Source organism: Sorex araneus, chromosome 7 (genome assembly GCF_027595985.1).
Source record: "Sorex araneus isolate mSorAra2 chromosome 7, mSorAra2.pri, whole genome shotgun sequence".
NCBI lineage: Eukaryota > Metazoa > Chordata > Mammalia > Eulipotyphla > Soricidae > Sorex > Sorex araneus.
The window spans coordinates 29,563,006-29,587,122 of record NC_073308.1 but is presented as its reverse complement, the minus strand read 5'-3'; the positions used below and the strand labels follow the sequence as shown (position 1 = coordinate 29,587,122).

The window sequence follows — 24,117 nt, the reverse complement described above, 5'->3', positions numbered from 1 at the left end:
TCCTTCTCCTATTTCAAAGAAAATTATCTCTGCACACTATCTCCACCTTCACTGTAGCACTATAGTCCAGTTGTTCATTGATTTGTTCAAGCAGGCAGCAGTAACGTCTCCATTGTGAGACTCGTTGTTGCTGTTTTTGGCATATCGAATACACCACAGGGAGCTTACCAGGCTCTGCTCTGCGGCCGAGATACTCTCGGTAGAGGGATGGAGAAATTGAACTCTCTGAGAGGGATGGAGAAATTGAACTCGGGTTGGCCACACGCAAGCCAAATGCCTTACCTGCTGTGCCATCGCTCCAGTCCATAATTAAAATAATATTGAAAAAAAAAGCATCCAGACTGGAGATATCTTGGGACTTGAGAGATAGTACAAAGGGCAGGGCACTTGGACCAATGCAGGCTCAATCCCCAGTATCCCTCTGGATCCACCAAATCCACCAGGAGTGATCCTGAGTACAGAGCCAGGAGTAAGCCCTGAGCACCACGGGATGTGGCCAAAAAAAAAAAGAAAAAAGAAAAAAATCAGACCAGAGAACAAGAGTTAAGGCACTGCCTTCCAGGCAGTTGACGCAGGTTCAATCCCTGGTACTGCATATGGTCTCCTGAGCAGAAGGGGTCGCTCCTGAGCACAGAGACAGGAATAGACCTTGAGCACTGCCAGGTATGACCCTAATCCCCTGCCCCCAAACAAGAAAGGAAAATATCTCAGCAAAGTGTTGACAAACATACAAGAATTTTTATCTGCTTTTTTTTTGGGGGGGGAGGAAGCTCCCCAGCAGTGCTCAGAGGAGCACTCGTGATACTTGGCCAAGCAGCCCCCTTGTTCTACGCCTGGGACTGGCAACACTGAGCTGCAGCACTGTCCAGACCAGTGACAGTGGGACCCACTAAAGCCAAACCTGGAGAGCTGAGGGGGGAGGGGTCAAATGGTGGGAGAGACCACGACAGATCCTTGACCCCTGAATCTAGCCCCAGTCCCACCACACAATACTGTCCTGTGACAGGGCAGAAAACAGAAGCAGGACATGAGTGTCACTGTCCCTGGCCCTGAACAGACCCTTGGGCAAAAAAGCTGCCCAGAGTCCCCTGGGAGCTAGGACCCATGTCTACTTATTAGCGTAGACTCAGCTAAGATCCAAGTTTAAAGTCCCTAAACTTACAGCACTGGAGTTTTGGGGTTTTGAGCTTTTTGTTTGTTTGTTTTCTATGGGTCATGCCAGGTAGTGCTCAGGGCCTCCTCCTGGCTCAGCAACACTCAAGGATCACTCCTGGAAATACTTAGGGTTCTGTTTGGGTGCTGGTGATCCACTGCCAAAGTACCATTTGGGTGCTGGGGATCCAACCGGGTTGGCAGCAAGCAAAGCTGGGGCACAGGCTTTACATATGGGAGCCCCAGGTTTGATCTCCAGTACCACATAGGTCCCCAATCTCCACCAAACACCTCTGAGTACAAAAAAAAAAAAACCCTACTATTCAGAGAGCTAGTACAGAGTTTGTGGTGCTTGCTTTGTATACAGCCAACCCCAGTTTGATCCCCAACACTGAAATAGTCTCATGAGCACAAAGCCAAAGAGTCACAGAATCACAACTAACCACCACCAGGTGTGCCCCCAAACATCAAAGAAAGCAATGAGGGGGCCAGAGCAATTGTACAAAGGAGAGCATTTGCCTTGCAGCCTACCAGGTTCAATCCCTGGCATCTCATATGGTCCCCCAAGCATCGCCAGGAATAATTCCTGACTGCAGAGCCAGGAGTAATCCCTGAGCATCACTGGGTGTGATCCAAATTAAAATACTAAAAAAAAAAAAAGAAAAGCAATGAAAATTAAGGAACAGAGGTCAGCAATACTATTGCTCTAAGCTCTCTATTGCTATTGCTATCTTCACCATCAACTAAAATAATCTTAATTGCCCTTAATATCTCAGTTTAAGCACCACTACTTTGGAAGTGCTTGGATTTATTCCCCCAGACACAAGAGTTACTCTTTTGACCACTCTTACAGCACCTGAATTTATTTCCTTTATTCCATTCATCACATTGCTTTATACTATCAATAAATTTAGTGATCTTTCAAAACACCTTTTACTTAGCGCACGAATCATTTTATTTTAGCTAAATATTAGTGTATATATACACATACAATATATATGTACATATATATGATTGAAAATATTAAAATTGAATTCACGGGCTGGGGGTTGTGGTAGGTGTCTGTCCTTCATTTGAAGTAGCGGTTTAATTTGTGATTATTCAAGCAGCTCATCCATGTGTAAGGAAAGAGTAACTTAATTAGTTTAAAGAGAAAAGTCATTCATTTTAACAGGTATGCATATATATTTCACATAACTTACATATATGTGTATATATTATTTAGCTAAAATTAAAATGCTATTTGTTATAATATAATTAAGAACATTCAGTAATAGGGCCGGAGCCATAGTACTGTGGATAAGGCCTTTGTCTTGCACGCAGCCAACCTGGGTTCGATCCCCAGCATCCCATATGATCCCCCAACCACTGCCGGGAGTAATTCCTGCCTGCAGAGCCAGAAGTAACCCCTGTGCATTGCTGGGTGTGACCCAAAATGAAAAAAAAACATTGAACATTCAGTAATTAGTGAACTGTTATGAGCTGGTAGGGAAGAATACTTTTGGTGAGAACTTAAAATGAGTTCTGAAGGAATAATTTTCAAAAATTAATAATACTGTTATGTTTTTCTAATATTTTCAATAGAAAGGAAGAGTAATCCAAATTTACTCATTTTTATTTTAGCATGCAGAAAGCTTGATACCCATCTTGGACATGAAATAGTATTACCTATTTGGTTGATGGGGGTTGCAGGTCCCCAAACAGTGCTTCATTTTGAAGGCCCAGACTTCACCTCTAATCCAACAATTCTAGGACAGATAAATTTTTTTAAATTCAGTATTGACAAAATGAAAGAACTAAAGCAACTGCAGTAATACAAAATACTATTGCTGAAGTGAAATAAATGTTTTACAGGATATTGGCAATCTTTGATTTGAATTCTATATACTTAGCATACGTTTTTATATTGAGAGATCCTGTTTTAAAAGTTTCCTTACACCTCTTATTGAGCCACTTAGCAGGTGAACAGTTCACAGTCTAAAATTGACAAAAGTCTCTGGTATATGTACATGCATATCACACACACACACACACACCACACATATACACTCAGCAATCGGTTATTCTACTGATTAAAGAAGCAAGATCAAACAATCCTGATTTTGGAAATTAAAAAGAGCAATTTTCATAGCCATCAACTTTGTCATGCTCATGAGCAGAATCTAATAATCAGATGTAAGATGTAAGATATTTTATTAAGCAGTTTTTCAGTGCATTTAATAACTTTTCCTTCTCCCATGAAATACAAGTGTTTGATTTTTAAAATTTGCCCGAATTTGTATTTCTGTTGAAAAACTCTTTCTCAAAAATATTTGATTCCTTTAAATCTAAACCCCAGACTAGATTGGTTTGGTGCACTTTCCACTGTTGTTTATTGCTTTCCGAAGAGCTGTTACCTAGCAACTGCATGGAAGAAGCTTCTAGTACTTTTAAATCATACACAAGCTCAGAAAATACCATGAGGCAGATGTTTAAAAAAATGTTCTGACTTGATAAAATATAATTAACAATGTTACCTTCAATAATGTAAAAACAGCTTGAAAGTTATGTAACCATATCTTCCTACAGTTCCTTTTTTTGAATTACAATTGCTTATCTTAAAATCTTTTAAATTAAAAGATATATTGTTATATAAATAACAATAAAATAGCTGGAGATAACTTACTGAATTGCAGTTCAATTCCTGATGCCTTCTGGTCCCCAGAACACTGCCAAGGTGGTCCCTAAATGCTGAGCTGGGACTAGACTGAGCACTGCCAAGTTGGACCCCAAAACCAAAGAATGTAGAAAGAAAGACAGGGTGGAAGAAAAGATCTGATATAAACCTACTATTTGGGGGATAGGGAAGGCAAGGTAGGCCGTACTTGGCTATTCTCAGGGATTTTTTCCCAGCTGTTTGCTCAGAAAGCCACAGCCATGCTCAAGGCCCCTCTCCACATGTTCGGACGAGCCTCATGCATGAAGGAACTGGCAGAGGAACCCAGGTGTGTGGGACCTGGAGCTGAGACTCCAAGCCTGCTCGGATTGGGACTGGGCCTCTCCTACCCAGATCCCCCATTTTCCAGTAGCTAAGTGGTCACACCCAGAAACTGCCCCATCAAAAGCCAATATCCAGAGTCTATAAAACCAAGCTCCCGGAAGCAACATCTTAATAGCCTAGTTCTCCCTCTCGGAGAACCTGGCAAGCTACTGAGAGTTTCCTGCCCGCATGGTAGAGCCTGGCAAGCTCCCCGTGGCATATTCATATGCCAAAACCAGTAACAATGATGGGTCTCATTCCCCTGACCCTAAAAGAGCCTCCAGTGCGGCACCATTGGGAAGGACAAGTAAGGAGAGGCTTCCAAAAACTCAGGACTAGGATGAATGCAGACGTTACTGAGACCACTCGAGAAAATCAACGATCAACGGGATGATGATGATGAAGATGATGATGATGATGATGATGATGATGATGATGATGATGTATGCTCGGAAGTGACTCAGCCAATGCTCTGGGACCATGTGGCTTCAGGGATGACAATGATATCAACCACATGCCATACAAGCACCCCAACCCCTATACTCTCTCTGTGACCACTAAACCTACTATTTTAAAAGGCATATCCTGCCAAACCTTTTTTTAAAAATCGCTGTAACAGTTGCTTCTTTTTAAATTTCTGTCCATAGTAATTTTATTCCTGTTCATAAAGTTGCCCACATTTATTCAGACACACACAGACACACATATATACACATATACATATATATGCATACATGAGAATTCATATAGTGCAACATTTTTATAAAACTGAATTCCTGTTTGAATTGCAAAACTTTGAAGCTATGCTATATTATTTTGTTTCTTTTACAGTGTTTTACAGTTCTTCCTTCATTTCTGGTAATGTGCTCCACTGGTTGAACTCATACGTTTCAATGGGAGGTCCTGGGTTCACTCCCCATATTGCATGGCGTCTAGGTATAACCACACTGGCCCTTTGCACCAGGTACTGCTACACAGTGTCCCTCATAACAATAAGACATCTAGTTTATTGGCACAATTTAGTAGTGTTCTAAAATGATATTATTAGTAAAGCATGGTTATTATTTATAATTCTGATCAGCATTTTACTCTTACATAAACCTTAGGAACTTTACAAGGTAAACAGTATTATCAATCACATTTTATACTTTTATGTTTAAATTTTCTTTTTATTGATTCAACATATTTGAGTTGCACGTTGCTTGCTCACCACACCCATCTGCAAAGTTCCAGTATCTCTCCATCAGAGTCCTCTGGGCTCTTTGAACCCACACTCTGTGTTCACCCTCTTATTAATCTCAATTCTGTGATCAGATGCTATGCATTTATTTTCTGGATATTATCAGTCCCATTGCTTTTCTTCTTCTTTTTTTCTTTTTGACTCTTCTGTTTTGGGGGACACAACCATCTGTGCTTAGGGCTTATTCCTGATTTTGTACTCAAGGATAACCCCTGTCATGACTTGGGGGACCATATGTGTGTCGGAGATTGAATCCAGGTTAGCCACTATACTCTCTCTGGCCTCTTCTTTGTTTCTTTACATGCTACATGTGACTGAATTCACCCGAGTTTTCTCTTATTCTTCCTTATTCGCTTATTATGACCCCTCCCAGTTCTATTCATATTACAATAAACTAGAAAGTTTTGTGTTTTCTGATGGCTGAGGATTAGTCTGTTATGTATATAAGTTATATCTTGAGTCGTTGACCACTTATGTAATTTTCTGACATCATTGTTATTATAAATCATTCTCTAATATTGATTTACAATTTTAAGTTTTATATGTGCAACTTCACAACTCAGCATGTACTTAACATAGTATGCCTACCACAAAGTGTAGTTTCCATCTGCCACCAACCAATAGACCATGAGACCTGCTCTATCTACTCCACATCCCAAACCTATTCCTCAGGTTTTGGCTTTTGCTTATTGTATTCTATGAAGTGTGTGTGTTGAGGGGTTAGAGGTGCACCTTTCATATGCAAAGTCCATATTTAGCCCATTGAGCTTTCTCTATGTTTTGCATGTTTGTTTGGTTCTTTGTCATTTGCCTGAGTGAAATATTATTTTCCTCTGTCTCACATCTTATTTAACATAATTCTATGAGTCCGTGGATGTTGTCACAAATGGCAATAATTTATTTCTTTTATTTGGTTTGATTTTGGAGCCACATTGGGGCTTACTCTTGGCTGTGAATGGGGAACCAAATGAGGTATCAGAGAGGATTAACTGGTGCCTGCTGAATATAAGACCTTAACACCTAGGCTATCTATTTGGCTTCTGATTTGCATTTCAGTGATAAAAACAAGCCAACTGTGGGGCCAGAGAGATAGTAGAGCATGTAAAGGGCTTGCCTTACACACAGCCTTCCCTATGACCTGCCCCCCAACCCCGCCTCACTGCCCACAATTCCGGCACTCCAGATGGCTACCCTTATCCCCCAGTGATAGGAATAACCTTGAACATCACTGGGCATGACCCCAAAACTAGCAAACTAAGACTGAAAATAAATGTATAGTAAGTTAGATTCAGCAGTAAGAAGTTATGCACATCCAGGCACCTTCTGTATTGGTGCCAGTGGATTTCATGTCTTATCAGTAAGCACAGAGAAGAAAGATCTAAATCGAAAGAAGCAGACAGAATATTCAAAAGGACAAGAAGAAAATACAAGATGTCATGTATTTAATTTGGAAAAAGAAAATGCTTTCCTCAACAGGGAGGGAAAGAAAGTCTGGACAGATTTGATATTTGCCGAAGAGTTATCTTTGTCTCTGTGCTCTCGCCACATATGTGGTCACACCAGTAAAAGGGAAAGCATTTTGGGACAGTTTTTGTCTGCAAAAATAAATCCCAATGTTGGGCAAAATCTAATCATGTGATCGTATCAGAAGTTAGGAACTATCATTTGTGCCCAGAAAACCATGGAATTATATCAAACGTGGGTGTGAATGGGGGAAATCAACCTCTGTTATTAAAAATGAGAGGGTGAATTCTGGGGTGATGGTGTCAGCCACTGTTCGTGATCGTGATATCTACCAGCTCCCATGCGTAATAATCTCCTGTACACTAGGGATGCATCGTACCCATTATAGTGGAAAGTACTTCAAAATACACTAGTCACTGCATTTAGTTCTGATTTTTGTCTTGAAATTAATGGTGCCCAAATGTATCATTGCCACATCATGACAAAGTACAATCGTTTTGCATTTGGCAACTTTGTGACTTTATTTCCACAGAATGAATAAATAAGATTTATTCATTAAAATACTTAGGTAATGCTATTTTGAAAATACTTTGTATGTGTCTCTACATTCAAGATAGAATTAGAATTCCTGCAGAACTTTAAGTCTTGCAATTATGTATTTATAAACATGCCCAGCATTAAAGCAGTGATACAGCAGGTGAGGCATTTTCTTTGCCTGCAGCTGATCTGGATTCAATTCCTGGAATCCCGTATGCTTGCCCACAAACACCACCAGGAGTAATTCATAAGAGCAGAGCCAGGGGTAAATATTGAGCATCATTGGGTGTCACCCCCCAAATGAATCCCCTAAAGAGCTTTATACAGGGGACTGGAGAGGTCATTTGAAGTACATATCTTGCATGTCTTCCATGTGCAATGCCCTCATTTCATTATGCTGTGCCACATAAGCAGTTTGGGGTACAGCCCTGGCAGCACCCAAGCGCAATGAGGGGTGTCCTTAGTGGTCCTTAGCACAGCTGAGCCTCATGTAGTCCCATATTGCCAGGCCCAATTGCTGAGTAGGTTGTCTTAGTATCACTGGGAGTGAAACCACAGACGTCCCTGAGCATCACATCAGAGCCCTCTGCCCCCCACCCTCCACCCCCGTGTCATTATACAAGAGAAAACATTGGAAAGTAGGGACATTTTAAGCAATCCCTTGTTTATTTTTTTTTTTGCACGCCCTGAGTTGTAATAAGGAACCACACTGTTTCCTTAAAAATGTAAAAGCAAACACCCCCCAAAAAATAGGAAATGAAAGAAAGAAAAAACATTAACACGCCCTTTCATAGTCTCAAAATTTAAAAACAAGACTAAGGTGAACGTTTGTCTTCAGGAACATTTGCTGGACTGTTGCCTGAGTAACCTTTCGATTTGTTTTTGCACAAATTATATGGTGTTTGTGCTCATTTTATAGAACTGTCTCATTTATAAATTCGACTTCTTTCTTAATTTAACTAAAACTGCTGTTTCCTGTCCAAGAACATTTGTTTCCATAGAAGCTTAAACATAGTCTTTATTTCTAAGTCCAGCTATGTGTTTACTTGGGAAGGGAAGGGTTTCTCCCAAAATAAACAACAGTTGAATCACTTCTTTAAATGTGGCTCCTGTTGAAAGTTGACTCTGTGTCCCAGAGGCCTTCATTTCTGCATGAAGATAATGTACTTGGTTAGAATAGAGAGACCCAGCTCCAGTCCACATATCATTGCCAGCTCGCCAGTGTTCTAGATGAATTTCACTCACCCTCTCTTTTGTTTCCTACTGAGCCATACTCATCTTCTGAGTGTTAGGTCTTGGGGTAAAAGAACAATTGAATTTTAGGAAATTTTATTGTGTCATTAATTCTTATTGATCGAAACTGTACTTGTTTGGGTTGTACAGAATTTGCTACATGTTTTACAATATTATCAACTATGTTTTTTTAAGCCCTTATTCTGTATGAGTTTGCATTTGGTAAGTCAGTCTCTTTTATATCAATGTTCCATTCTATACTCTCAACTTGTCAGAAATAAAGAATTCATATAGTCTGATTTATTTTTTGTATTTTACTTTAACCTCCCACCCTCGCATCTCATCTCACTGTATTGATGAAGCATAGGAGCTGTAAACATTTTGCCAAAGATTGCCAATTTTGTTGAAGCTAGAACTAAAGACTCCTTTATACACACATACACACACACACACACACACACACCTCTTTACCACTAAACTCATAGCTAATTCTTGCTCCTATGAGTATTTTTCCTTGGGGTAAGATGCACATACTAAAATGTTTCTAAAAGTGAGTATGTTTATGTTGGAGCCTTAATAATTTTATTCATGTTTTATTTTGATATTATTTTTGCCATTACTATTCCAAGGTAAATTGTTCTAATTTACCTATTTTATTTCAAACAGATCATGTTGTTTGTGAAGAAGAGTTTAAATACGCCATGTTAGCTTTAAACTGTATATGCCCAGCAACCTCTACACTTATCACACTACTGGTTCATACCTCTCGAGGGCAGTAAGTATGCTTTTTCTTTAAGATAATGCATTTTGAATTATAAAAGAATAAGTGCAATTAAGTGATTTGGAAGTGTATTAAGTCAATTATATATATATATTTGTATCTGTTATCTTCATTTTGCAGGCAGATGAATAAATAGGTAGAAATAGAAATATTTGCTATTAAGTCATCAAACACAGAAAAATTATTATTTGCCATGTTTTCTAAGTAATCTCGAGGTAGTTATTTTCACCTTAATTTCTAAGTGTCCACGTCTTTCTAGTGTTAAATTATCATTTCTACTTTCTGGATTCATTTCAAACAATTAAAACTTAATACACCTATAGTGTGACAGTTTCTAGTATAAAATATAAGCATATTTTATCTTGAGGTAAGTTTTTCACCTTAAAGCTATAAGATACAATTAACCACAAAATAATAATGTTGTCATTATAGAATGATAAAGAAACTGATGTTAGTTTATATAGTATTAAAGAAATGTTTTAAAATGTGCATTTCAAGGCAAGTGGGGGAAATGAATATCACCAGAACCTTTAGCTGTTATATATTTTGATAGAATTTCATAAATTAACAGTGTGTTTTGATTTCACTAAGAAAAATAAGTAAACATCATCCCCACTCCTGTTTAATGAAACAGATGATACACTGCATTTTACTTGTTTTCTTATTTCATACTTGGTATTTTAGATAAACTGTGCAAATTCAAAGTAAATTCCTCTATGATATTTGTTTTGTTTTGTTTTGTTTTGTTTTGGGGCCACGCCTTGTGATACTCAGGGTGTTTCCTAGCTCTGAACACAGGAATTACTTCTGGTAGTGCTTGAGGGACCATATGGGATGCTGGTGATTAAACCTGGGATTGGCTATGTGCAAGGCAAGTGCCTTCCTATCACACAGTTACTCCAGCCCATAGATTGATGTTTATTATTTAAATTTAGTAGCACTGTAGGTAGCACTGTCCTCCCATTGTTCATCGATTTGCTCAAGCGAGCACCAGTAACATCTCCATTGTGAGACTTATTGTTAAAATTAAAAATAATTATTTAAATGCAGTGAAGCAGCACCCAAATGGAGAGATAGAACTAAAGGGAATACCCTACCACAGAGCGGGGTGGGGTTGGGGGGATGGGATTGGGAGATGGGAGGGGTACTGGGTTCATTGGTGACGGAGAATGGACACTGGTGGAGGGATGGATCCTCGAACACTGTATGAGGGAAACACAAGCACGGAAATGTGTAAATCTGTAACTGTACCCTCAGGGTGATACACTAATTAAAAAATTAATGGACTTTTAAAAAATGTAAAAATGGGACAGAAAATATGGTTCATGTGCTAGAGCATACACCTAACATGTGCAGAATTTCAGGTTACTCAAATTGCCTAAATATCTACCTTCCAGCACCACTGGCTGTGATCCCCTTAGGAAAAATAAATAAATAAGTAGTACAAACATGGTTTCCTGCTTGAAAAAAAAAATATATATATATATGTCATGACAAGGCAGTTTAATTGATAAAAGGGACAGAAACATATTTGATCTAACATATATATTTCTTTTCTACTTCCCTTGCTATTCATGCAAACTCCTCATTTGTCCATTTGTCAAATGCGCAGAGCTGAAAAAAACAATTTTTCAAAAATTTCTTCTTTTATTGAATCTATAAAGTTCTTTGTTACAAAAACATTTCATTTTAGTCCCATTCATACTCCTAGAAGGTCATTGTATTATGCACCTAAAAAGATGTCCACTTGAATTTTACTTTCATATTGCTTCCTAAAGGGCTGGAGCAATAGCACAGCGGGTAGGGCATTTTCCTTGCATGCGGCCGATCCAGGTTCGATTCTTCCGGCCCTCTCCGTGAGCTTTGCAAGCCACCGAGAGTATCTGGCCCGCATGGCAGAGCCTGGCAAGCTATCCGTGGTGTATTCAATATGCCAAAAGCAGTAACAACAAGTCTCACAATGGAGACATTACTGGTGTCCGCTCGAGCAAATTGATGAGCAACAGGATGACAGTGACAGTGTGACAGTGATTGCTTCCTAATATTACATCTGCTCCTAAAATTTGGTCATAGAACCCAACTGAAGGTGAATTTTATGCAATATGAGTCTGAGTTTAATTTTTCTTTTTTTACTAAAATGTCAGTTATGTTTATTTTCAGCTTGTAAAGTAGAAAAAAGCAAGTAGCTCTGCTCTGTACCAAGAAGGTCAATGTTCGGGGCCGGAGCGATAGCACAGCGGGGAGGGTGTTTGCATTGCACGCGGCCGACCCGGGTTCGATCCCCGGCATCCAATATGGTCCCCCGAGCACCGCCAGGAGTAATTCCTGAGTGCAGAGCCAGGAGTGACCCCTGAGCATCGCTGGGTGTGACCCAAAAAGAAAAAAAAAAAAAAAAAAAAAAGGTCAATGTTCTTGGTTTAGAACTTGAACTGATCGATTTATTTTTGCCTAGGGAAACACCCAGATTTCATGTTATAGAAGTATAAACTAGATTTCTGTGTGATTCCAGAGTTTCTGACATCACTGTTCTTGGACATCTGTATCTGATATGAAGGCCTGGATAAATGCATTCCTCAGTTCTGGAGAGCTGGAACGCTAGATCTTGGTTCAAAAGCAAGCTCTCAGTGTTGTGTGTTCTATGCTTTTAGTACCATGAACAATAAATAAATGAGTTTTATTTGGGAAAAAAATAAATAAATGGAGTGACAGGTAAAATAAATAGGACAGTAAATTTAAAACATTAAAATAGCACAGTGAGTAGGGTGTTTGCCTTGCATGCGGCCGACCCAAGTTCGGTCCCTCTCTGAGAGTTGGGCGAGCTACCGAGTGTATCCCCCTGCATGGCAGAGCCTGGGAAGCTACTTGTGGCATATTAGATCTGCCAAAAACAGTAGCAACAAGTCTCACAATGGAGACGTTACTGGCTATTTATTTTAATTGAAGCACTGTAAAATACACAGTTAAAAAACTGCTCATCATCAAATTTCAATCATACCCTGTCCCAACATCCATTCCTCCAACAATGTACATTTCCCATCCCCAATGTCATCAGTTTTACTCCCAACACCGCTGCCCCCAACCTGCCTCTATGTCAAACACTTTTCTTCTGTCTGTCTGTCTGTCTCTCTCTCTTTTTCTCTTTCTCTCTCTCTCCATTTGAAAATTATGTTTTGCAATAGAGATTATCATGTGTGTTCTTTACCTACTTGCATCAGGCAGTTCTTACCCAGAGTGATCATTTCCAACTATCATTGTTATAGTGATTCCTTCTCTATCCCAGTTGCCTTCTCCCCCAGCCACTGAGGCCAACTTCCAACTTTGAGCCAATCCTCCTAGCTTGTGATTTTACTGTTCATGAGTATTAATCTCGTACTATATACTTTTTTATGGCTCACAAATGAGTGCAGTCATTCTATATCTGTCCCTCACTGAGTCCTTTGACTGAGCATGATCTTCTCCACTTCCATTAATTTCTAAGAAATTTTCATGACAGCTGAATAGTATTTCATTGTGTAGACGTACTGTGTTTCTTTATCTGGTCATGTGTTCTTGAGCATTCGATTTGCTTCCAGATACTTGCTATTGTGAATAGTGCTACAATGAATATAGAAGTGAACATGGCAATTTTGCTTTGTGTTTTTGTGTCCCTGGGGTATATTCACAGAAGTGGTATGGCTAGGTCATAAGGAAGCTCAATTTCTAGATTTTTAAGGTATGCCTATACTGTTTTCAAAAAGACTGGATAAGTCAGCATCCCCAGCAACAGTGAATGAGAGTCCCTTTCTCCTTGCTTCCACTCCAATACTGGTTATTCTTACTCTTTTTGATATATGTCAGACTCTAGTATGTGATGATTTGTATATTCCTGATGACTAGTTATGTAGAGCATTTTTTTATTTCTTCTTTGAGGAAGTTTCTGTTCATTTATTCACATTTTTTTATGGGGTTGTATGTGTTTTCTTGTAAAGTTCTAACAGTGCCTTATATATCTTGAATATTAAGTCTTTATCTGATGGATATGGGATAAATGATTTTTCTCATTCTGTGGGCTGTCTCTGAATCTTGGTCACCATTTCTTTTGAGGTGCAAAATTTTCTTGGTTTAATGTAGTCCCATTTGTCTTTCTTTGCTTTCACTTGCTTGGTCAGGGTGTTTTACTTTAAAGATGCCTTTAGCTTCAGTGTCATGAATGGTTTTGCCTATGTTTTTCTCCATGTACCTTATGGATTCAGGTCTGATATTGAGGTCTTAGTCCATATTGATCTAACTTTTGTGTCTGGTGTTAGAGATCTGAGTTCTTTTTGTTCTTGTTGTACATAGCTGTTTGGTGTTCTGAGCACCATTTGTTGAAGAGACTTTCCTTGCCCCACTTCACATTTCTTGCTCCTTTATCAAAGATCAAGTGGTCAAATATTTGGGGGTCTGTGTCAGGATGTTAAACTCTATTCCAGTCATTCTGTAGGTCTGTCTTTGCTCTAATACCGCACTCTTTTAATTACTACTACTTTGTAGTATAGTTTGACGTTGGGGAAGGAGATGCCACCCATCTTCTCTTTCTAAGGATTACTTTAGCTATTTGTGGTAGGTTATTGTTCCATATGAATTTCAGGAGTAGTTTATCTATTTCTATGAAAAATGCCTTTGGTATAGTTATAGGGCCCACATTAAATCTGTATAATGCTTTTCACAATGTTATTCATCCCAATCCATGAGCAAGAGATGTGTCTCCAATTTTTCATGTCCTCTTTTAATTCTGGAAGAGTTTTGTTTGTATAGGTCCTTCATCTTTTTTAGTCTAGCTGATTCCAAGGCACTTGATTTTCTGAGGCACAACTGAGAACAGGATTTTTTTAAATATCTCTTTCTTCTCTTTCACTATTTGTATGTAGGAAAGTCATGGATTTGGGGGTATTGATTTTGTAGCCGGCCACTTTACTATACAAACTTTTTTTTAGGAAATTTTTGGTATAGTCTAGGATTTCCTAAGTATTGTCATCTGTAAATAATGATGGCTTGGCTCCTTTCTTTCCTATCTGGATGCTGTATATATCTTTTTCTTGCCTAACTGCTATAGCAAGTACTTCCAGCTCTATGCTAAATAGAAGTGGTTAGAGTGGGTAATTTTGTATTGTGACTTATCTTACAGGAAAGACTTTTAGTTTTTCCCTTTGAGAATAATGCTTCTGCTAGGCTTGTGGTAGACAGCTTTGACTATATTGAGAAAGGTTCCTTCTATTCCCATTTTATTGAGTGATTTTTTATAATGAATGGGTGCTGTATCTTGTCAAATTTTTCTCTACATATATTGATATGATCATATGGTATTTATCTTTTCTTTTATTTATATAGTGTACTATGTTTCACTTTTCAGTGTTAAACTATCTTTGCATCCCTTGGAAGAATTCTATTTTGTTGTGGTATATCAATTTTTTTGTTGTTGTTGGATTCAAATCACTACTTTTTATTGAGGATCTGTATTCATCAGGGATATTGGCCTATGTTTCTCTTTTTCTGTCTGTTTTTGATATCATGGTAATAATTGCCTCAGAGAGACTGTTGGGAGTGTTTCTGTTTCTTCAATTTCCTGGAAAAGCTTGAAAATAATTGGGAGTTGGTCCTCTTTAAATCTTTGGAAAAATTTGTTGTGAAACCATCTGGGTCAGGTCTTCTATTTGTGGGGAATTTTCGGATTACCATTTCAATTTTCTAGATAGTGATAGATCTATCCAGGTATTTCAAATTGTCTTGGTTTAGCTTAGGAAGGTTATAGGAATCCAGAATTTTATCCATTTCTTCAAGGTTATCTTTTTTCTTGGCATAGTTTCTTCTAGTAATCTATGATGAGCCTCTGAGTTTCTGTGATTTCTATTATGATGTCCCCCTTTTTGTTTTTCGGTTTATTAGGGTTCTCTTTTTAATTTAGCAAATCTTCTTAGTAGCTTATAAGTTTTTTTTTCTAAAAGAATATGTCTCAATTTTTTGATCTTTCAGATTTTTTTGGGGGGGGATTCCAGTTCATTTATTTATGTCTTAAGTTTTATTATTTACTTTCTCCTGCCTTGTTGGGCTCCTTTTGTTGGTCATTTTCCAAGATTCTAATCTGTGAAATTAGGTTATTTATTTGGGCTCTTTCTTCATTCTTGATGAATTCTTGTACAGCTATAAACTTTCAACACTGCTCTTGATGTGTCCCACATGTTCTGGAAATTCATGTCTTCATTTTTCTTTGTTTTCAAGAATCTTTGATTTCCTCTCTAAGCTACTGGTTATTCAGTAGTAAACTGTTTAATTTCCAGATGTTTGATTTGACTCTCATTTCCTGGGTGCTATTAACTTAGTGGCCTGAAAAGATAGTTGATACAACTTCTATCCTCTTAATTTTATGGAGGTATGTTTTGTGTCCTAGCATGTGGTCTGTCTTGGAGAATGTCTCAGGTGCACTGATGAAGCATGTGTATTTGGCTTTTGTGAGACGAAAAGCCATAGGGAATATAAATAAATAATATATAAATAAATAATTTATAAATAATATAAATAAATAAATACTAACCCCGTTTCTTCCCTTTCTTCCCTCAAATAAAGTATTTCCTTGCTGAGCTTTAGCCTAGTTGATCTATAAAGAGGTGACAAAGTGGTATTAAAGTCCCCAACTACTATTGTATTGCTATTAATGTCTTTTTTCAAGTCTGTTGGCAATTGTTTTAAGTATTTTGCTGGTCTCTCATTAGGTGCATATGTGTTTAAAAGTGTGAGTTCTTTCTGATATTTAGATCTCTTGATCATTAAGATATGTTCTTCACTGTCTCTTATAACCTTCTTCAGCCTGAAGTCTATGTATGTGCTCCAATACTATTATGGCCACCCCAGCTTTGTAGAGGGGGTTGTTATTTTTAATAATTGTTTTCCATCCTTTGACTTTGAATCTGTGTTTGCTCTAGTTGCTCAAATGTATTTCTCGAAGGCAGCAGACTGTTGGGTTCAATCTCCTAATGCATCCTGCACTCTCTGTCTCTTAATTGATGCATTTAGCCTGTTGACATTGTGAGAGTTATTGTTACGGAGTTTTGTGACATCTTTCCCAGGAGTTTGCTGTATCTGTGGTGTTTGTCTTATCTTTAGTGGCCCATTTGGTTTTTCTTGTAACAGTGGTTTTGAGTCTATGAAGTTTCTGAGTTGTTTATCTAGAAGTTGTGTATTGCTCCTTCAAATCTGAATGAGAGTCTGACTGGGTAAAGTATTCATTGTGAGGTGTTCAGTTTATTGAGTTTTGTCACTATATCCCACCACTGTCTTTGGGCCCAGAGGGTTTTATCTGTCAAGTCTACTGTAAATCATAAGAATGTTCCTTTGCAAGTGAGGTCCTTCTTTGATCTTGCTACTTTCAGTATTCTATCTATGATTTCCATCATTTTGATTAGGATGTGTCTTGTAATATTTTTATTTGGATTTCTTTTAGCTAGTACATTTTGGGCCTCCTGCACTCTTCAATTCTGGGAACTTCTCAGCAATTATGACTTTGATGGTTGCCTCTTCATCAGGGTTTTCTTCTTGCCTCTCTGGTACCCCAATGATTCTTATGTTGTTCCTCTTGAATTCATCCCTGTGTTCTCTTCTCATCTGTTGGTTTATTTTGAGGCTCTTTTCCATCTTCTGCTGTTCTCTGGAGATTTTCTGCACCTCATCTTGTAAGTCACTGACTCTGTCCTTAGCAACTGTTATTCTTGCTCCTGGCCTGAGGCCTTCCAGTTAGTTTTTCATTTCACCTACCAAATTTTTCAGATCTGTCACATCTGCCTGTATTTTCATTTGTATTTTCTCATTTCTGCTATCATATTCTTAAGATATTTTGATATCATTTGATATGATACTTTATTGCAGTGTTTTCCATTGTTTTTTTTGAACTACTGTATGCATCCTTAACAGTTCCATTCTAAATTCTTTGTAAGAGAAGTTACATAGTTTAGGTTGGGTTATCTGGGCTAGCAACTTCATCACTAAGACTGGTGGGTTTCTGCATTGCTTTACATTGTGACCTTTGCAGTTTGGACTTGTTTCTTGTCTATTATTATGTGTCTAGGAACCTACAGTTAGGATGTCTTTGCATGTTTACAGTGAGTTATGGAGTGGTTCAGAGATCCTATGCCTGGGTTCATTTGTACCTCTAAGATAGAATATAAATAAAGTCATGTCTTTCTGCTGACATCCTCCGCAGTTTGGGGGTTAGATTTTAGAGGGACAGCACCTGGCAGGGGAAGTGCGCCCGGCACGTTGCTGCAGAATGCAGTTGCAGGGCTTCCTTTTGTGGCTGGGCAGGATGCAGGTCCCTTCACGTCCATACACGTGAGTGTGTTAGAGGAAAGCCATCTGGAGCAAGGTTTTAATTGAGAAATTGGACATACCCAGTAGTATTTCAAGTAATTTTTACTATCTGCCTTTTAAAATATGCTTTTGCTCTTTTGAGATAGTGCGTTTCCCAGGAACAATTTTCCCAAACTTCTAAATAGAAATGTTTTCGTTCTGTAGATTTATAAGCCTTTGTTTTATGCAATAGAAAGATGCAGCCAAATCACAGACACACACACAAAAATGTGTTTCTTTGAAGTAAACACTCAGACTTATAATGAAATGAAATAAAATACTAAGGAACTTTTAACACTAATTTGTTGATCATTTATAGACATGATCACATTCATATTGTTGTTGCCAACAAATCATAAAGCTTTAGATTTGAATATCTAGTGCAGCTTCTTTGTTGTACAAATGAAAAAATAAGACTTATTAACACTAATAGGAATCATTACTCATGGACAGATTACACTATCCAACTCCTAGTAAACATTGTTATTGGCACACAATATTTCCTGATGAACAAATTGCGTGATATCACTAAATAAGAATTTTAGTGACCTTTAAAAAATAACCTTTTCCCAATGTGCTCCAATGAATTTGTTTCATTAAAAATAAATGAGTTATGATGCAAATTATATTAAACATTTTTTTAAATGAAATTTCCCTGGTTGAGGGGATAGTCCAGTAAGTAGGGCATTGTTCCATAAGACTGACCAGGTTCAACCCCCGGCATCCCATATGGTCCCTATAGCACCACCAGGTATATTTACAGGATTACTGCTTTAGAATCGCTGGGGCTCACTGTCACTGTCACTGTCATCCCATTGCTCATCGATTTGCTTGAGCGGGCACCATCACTGGGGGTAGTCCTTCTAAATCAAACAAAAGTAATAATAATAAAAAATGAATTTTCCAAGGAGGTGAAGTAGGGGAATTGGAGGGTAATATGAGACATTGTTGGGGAGATGCTTGCACTTGTGGTGAGTGTGGATTTGGAATATTGTATAAATTCTAATATCAACAGTATTGTAAATCATGCTACTTAAAACTGCAAGACAAAATAAATTTGTGATACTGAGGATAGTCTTATCTCTTAATTAATGATAATTAATTTACCATAATTAGAATGACCTGCAAAATAGTTTCATACTTAGTAGTAAAACCCCATAGAATAATTTTAATAGAAGTTTAAATATAATTAACACACATACTGATCTCATTTAGAGTATACAATTTAGTGTTTTTTCAGTGTATTTATAAAATTGTGCAAACAGTGATTATTATCACTGTTTAATTTCAGAATATTTTATTACCTCTTAAAAAATTAATTTTTTTTCTCTTTGGGTCACACCTGGCAATGCACAGGGGTTACTCTGCACTCAGGAATTACCCCCTGGCGGTGCTCAGGGAACCATATGGGATGCTGGGAATCGAACCCGTGTCGGCTGCGTGCAAGGCAAACACATTACTCTCTTTGCTATTTCTCCAGCCTCAATAATTTGTATTTTAACAGTCACTTATGTTTTGCCATTGTTTAGCCCTGCGAAACTGCAGATTTGTTTTTCTTTATATAACTTCCTATACTGAGAAATTAATTTAAATGGAATTATATAAACTTCCCTCCTCTATGTTTATCATATTGATATATTCAACTGTTCTTCCTTGCATTACATATATGTATACATATATAAAACATAAAATACAGCTTTAATTTTTTAGCTGATATCTGTACAGTTGATGTAGTTTCTAGAATTGCAAATATGTATTAATATTTGTTGTCCAAAAAGCAGATAATGGTAAGTTTTGATGGAAATGTAAAGAAGCCAGAACACTGATATATTGCTAACACAATTTTTAATAATGTTATAATATCTTTTGAAATTATTCTGTAGTTCTTCATTGTATTAGATATCATTTCCTTCTAGTCTGTAGGATTTCATTTGAAAAATCTATGTGATGTTTTGGGTAGCTTCCTTTTAGGCCATTTATCAGTTTTCTCTTAATGCTGTCAGGATAGTCAATATCGGAATATTGACAATTAATTATGATGTGTTTTTAATGTTTTTATTTGGGTTTTATATATTGGACCTTTCAGCCCCTCAATCTGGGCAATTTGATTAAACAGGACTGGGAGTCTGTTTCCTGTCTCTCTTTTCTCTTGTCAAGGGTTTCTGTAATTCAGATTTATTTCTCCTTAGGCTCTCCCATAGGTCTATGGTTTCTTTTTCATTTTTTAAGATTCTTTTTTCCTTTTTTTTTCTTGTTTTCTTTGGATAGCTTCATACATTTTGTTTTTGAGTACATGGATTTATTAATCGGCTTATGTCATCTTGCTGCCTCTACCCTCTATTTTATGCTTAATTCCCTAGCAAGCTCTATAGATCAGCAATAGTCAGTTGCAGTATCCTTCTGCTTCCTCTTTCCTTGTTTGTTTTGGTTTGTTTATTTTGGGCATACACCTGGCTATCCCCCGGGCTTACTCCTGGCTTGATGCTCAGCAATCACTCCTTGAAGGTGTTGGAGGAAACATAATTGGTGCTCAGAATCTAATGCATGCTGGCTTCATTCAAGGCAAGCATCTCTGCATACTCTGGCACTGGCAAGCATCTTGACTAGCATAAATTGTTGATTCATTTCCTGGTAAAGCCAGTTAACACAGAGCTGATTACAAATCCAATAATTTTAATTCTAAATAGATTTTTATAGGTAATTTGAGATTGTACATTTCTCATTTGTTTCTTTAGTAATCTATTGAACACTTATTTACTGACTACATATTTGCATGACATATCCATTCCAGTTATTGTTGGGAAAAAACCCAAAAATTATTTTCATAATGATACTTTTCTTCTTGTTGTTTTTTGGGTCATACCCGGTGATGCTCAGTGCTGACTCCTGGCTCTGCATGCAGGAATCACTCTTGTCGGGGCTCGGGGACCCTGTGGGATGCCAGGGATTGAACCCGGGTTGGCTACATTCCAAGCAAATGCCCTCCCTGGGCTGGATCGATAGCACAGTGGATAGGGCATTTGCCTTGCACGCAGCCGACCCAGGTTCGATTCCTCTCAGAGAGTCTGGCAAGGCAAGCTACCGAGAGTATCTCACCCACACGGCAGAACCTGGCAAGTTACCCGTGGCATATTCAATATGCCAAAAACAGTAACAAGTCTCACAATGGAGACTTTACTGGTGCCCGCTTGAGGAAATCGATGAGCAATGGGATGACAGTGATACAGTGATACTTTTATTCTAATGTGACATATACATATCATAATGCATTTGAAGTAAAATATAGTATCCAGAAGATGGTAATACATGAAAAGAACAATGTGAAATGTAGTGATATAACAGTAAATTCAATTTATCTGATGCAGTCATGCATGTCTACATCAAAGAGTTGATATTTGATTAATGACTTGGTCAAGTTAAGCAGTTTTGCAGATGAAGTTTTTCAGTCAGATGAAAAAGTTAAGACTGAGACTCAAGAGCATGATTTGATGAACAGGTAGAGCCGTGTAGCTAAAGGAGTGGCACCAGAAAGGTAGTAATATATGTGATCAGTGTCACTCTCATATCGTATTCAATATGCCAAAAAACAATAAGTCTCACAATGGAGACGTTACTAGTGCCCGCTCGAGCATATCGATGAGCAACGGGATGATAGTGACAGTGACAGTGATTCTAGTCCATCAAAATTATTCCCAATTGGGGACTGGAGAGAGTGAACATATCAGGTAGGGCATTTGCCTTACACATGGTTGACCTGTGTTTGGACCCCGGCATCCCATATGGTCAGGAGTAATTCCTGAGTGCAGAGCCAGAACTAACCCCTGAGAATCCCTAGAGTAGTCCCAAAACAAAAAATATAACTCCCATCATCCACAACCAAGAATAAGCACTTTATCTGTGAAGAAAGCTTCTAAAAGGACCACGGAAGGAAAACATGGGTTGTAATATATGTGATCTCTGAGAAGAAACAAGGAACCAGGGGATACTGTAACAGTAGGCTGTTGTAGGTTATAAGAATTTTGCCATTAGTAGATGAACTTTATTAAAAGACACTGAGAAGAGTGTAATGAAGTCTGTAATTAAAGAGACAGACAAGTTAGCTTTAGGAAGTATGCATTGAATCTGGGATAAGTCTAAGTCAGTAATTTTCTTTTTTTTTTTTAATTTTTTTATTGAGTCACCATGTGGAAAGTTACAAAGTTTTCAGGTTTAAGTCTCAATTATACAATGCTTGAACACCCATCCCTTCACCAGTGCACATATTCCACCACCAAGAAGTATAGCTCCACCCCACACCCCCACACCCCTAGCCCCCCCATGCCCTTAGCCCCCCACCCTTAGCCCCCCCCGCCTGTGTAACTAATAAATTTCACTTTACTTTCACTTTGATTGCATTCAATATTTCAACAAAACTCACTATTATTGTTTGGGGAGTCTCTCCCCTAAAGTTGGACCTGCTGAAAAGGAAGCATCAGATAACTTGTTTTCCATTGCTGAGAATGAAGAGGTATGAGGTCGAGTGACCACACTTAGCGGCCTCTCTGTTTTGGGTTTTTGTATTTTAGTATTTTAGTAAGTAAGTCCAGAGAGATATTTGCCAGAAGTTGCATCATTGCCAACTTGTACTTCTCAGTTACATTATATTCCACATATGAGTGCAATCTTTCTATGTCTGTCTCTTTCTTTCTGACTCATTTCACTCAACATGATACTTTCCATGTTGATCCATTTATATGCAAATTTCATGTAAGTAAGTAATTTTAAATCAAGTTTGGAAAAGTGCTTGAATGTGGAAATGATGAGACATTTCAGTGGTTGATATATTTTGAAAACGTTGTTGTCAAGCTTTGTTGGCTTTCTGAATATGAGATAAATTCAAAGCAATCTCTGATAATTGAATTGCACAACCAAAGAATGCAATTTTGATTTATTACAGTAAACTACAGATATCTAATTTTATTCCAAGCAATTTAGAATTCGTACTCTTAATAATTTAAAATTTCAGATTCTTGTTAGACTCCTCAAATTTTGTCCAATGTGCAACCTGGAGGTAAGATAAAAGTCTCCATTGAAAATATAAATTTGGCTTGCATAAACATATGAATACCATTTTTTTGTTTTGTTTTTTTGAGGGGCACTTACCTGGCAATGCTCAGGAGTTGCTTCTGGCTTTGCACTCAGGAATTACTCCTGGTGGTGCTCAGGTGGACCATATGAGATGCCAGGGTTTGAATCTGGGTTGTCTGTGTGCAAGTCCAATGTCCTGCCCACTTCACTAGAATTCTGGCCCTACGAACATCATTTAAAGCCATGAACCTGAATAAATTAATCTCATGCTAGTTAACTAAGTCCTATGTGCATCAAAATAACTGTTTTGAGTTCTTGTAACAGACAATTTGCTGGTAGCAGAATAGATGGTTTAAAGATAAAGCAGTATAACTGAAACAATATATTTTATTTATGATAAAATAGAAAAACACTTTGATATTTCAGAGCTTATGCCAAATTTTTAAAAAATGCTTTATTCACTGTAAAAGAATAAATGTGTTTTACTTTATTTGAATATATTTAGAGAAAATAACATATGGACATGCCCCCACGCAATAAAAAGTGAAGTTATATATGTATATCTTTCTTAAGACTAATCTTCTGAAACATTTTTTAAATGCAGAATGAATGAACTATAAATGAGGCTCCTAATTCATATCATTGCAGACATTTAGCTATTAAGAATTTATCGTATAGTCATAAAGATTTTGTAGGCAAAAAGTATCAGAGCAGACATAAAACATTATGTCTACATTAAAGAGTCATATTGTAATCATTTGTTAGTTTATATGCAGAAATGATTGTGAAAATAATTGAAATAAAAGTGACTAATTAAATGCAATAAAATTTAAAATGGGAAACGTAGAAGACAAGCATAAAAGATAAAGTAATTTATCAGATAACTGTAAGCAATAAGTGCAAACAGATTTAAATAATGAAAGTATACAATACCATATGTTGAGATATATTTTTGGTCCTCTTGATCAGAATAGATTCAATGTAAATCAATTTATCTATGCTAAAGACATATTTTAAGAATCTTACATAGATGGAAAAAATCTAAAGACTGTGCTACATTCTATAAGTCCTTTTTAGAAGTAAGGGAGATGCAAAGTTGCTCTTATATTCTGTCAGCATCAATTTTAAAAAGTTGTAATTTTGTAAATATGCTCCTCCAGGGTGGTTATTTCATAAAAAGTCCTGTATTAACTCACTGGAAAGTATGTTATTTTCATCAATGGGGTCTGGAAACTACACATCTGCGCTCTGCTGCAATGCCTTTTG

General features: G+C 37.5%; 1 protein-coding gene across 2 annotated transcripts in view; it reads left to right on the top strand.

Annotated features, from left to right (window-relative positions):
- KCNT2 (potassium sodium-activated channel subfamily T member 2) overlaps positions 1-24,117 on the top strand; it is a 368,079-nt gene that overhangs the window by 221,708 nt on the left and 122,254 nt on the right. For both annotated transcript variants that reach the window (XM_055144870.1, XM_004619919.2), the window contains exon 14: positions 9,312-9,420. In XM_055144870.1, coding sequence (XP_055000845.1) covers positions 9,312-9,420 — 109 coding nt within the window. The remainder of the gene's footprint in view (positions 1-9,311; positions 9,421-24,117) is intronic.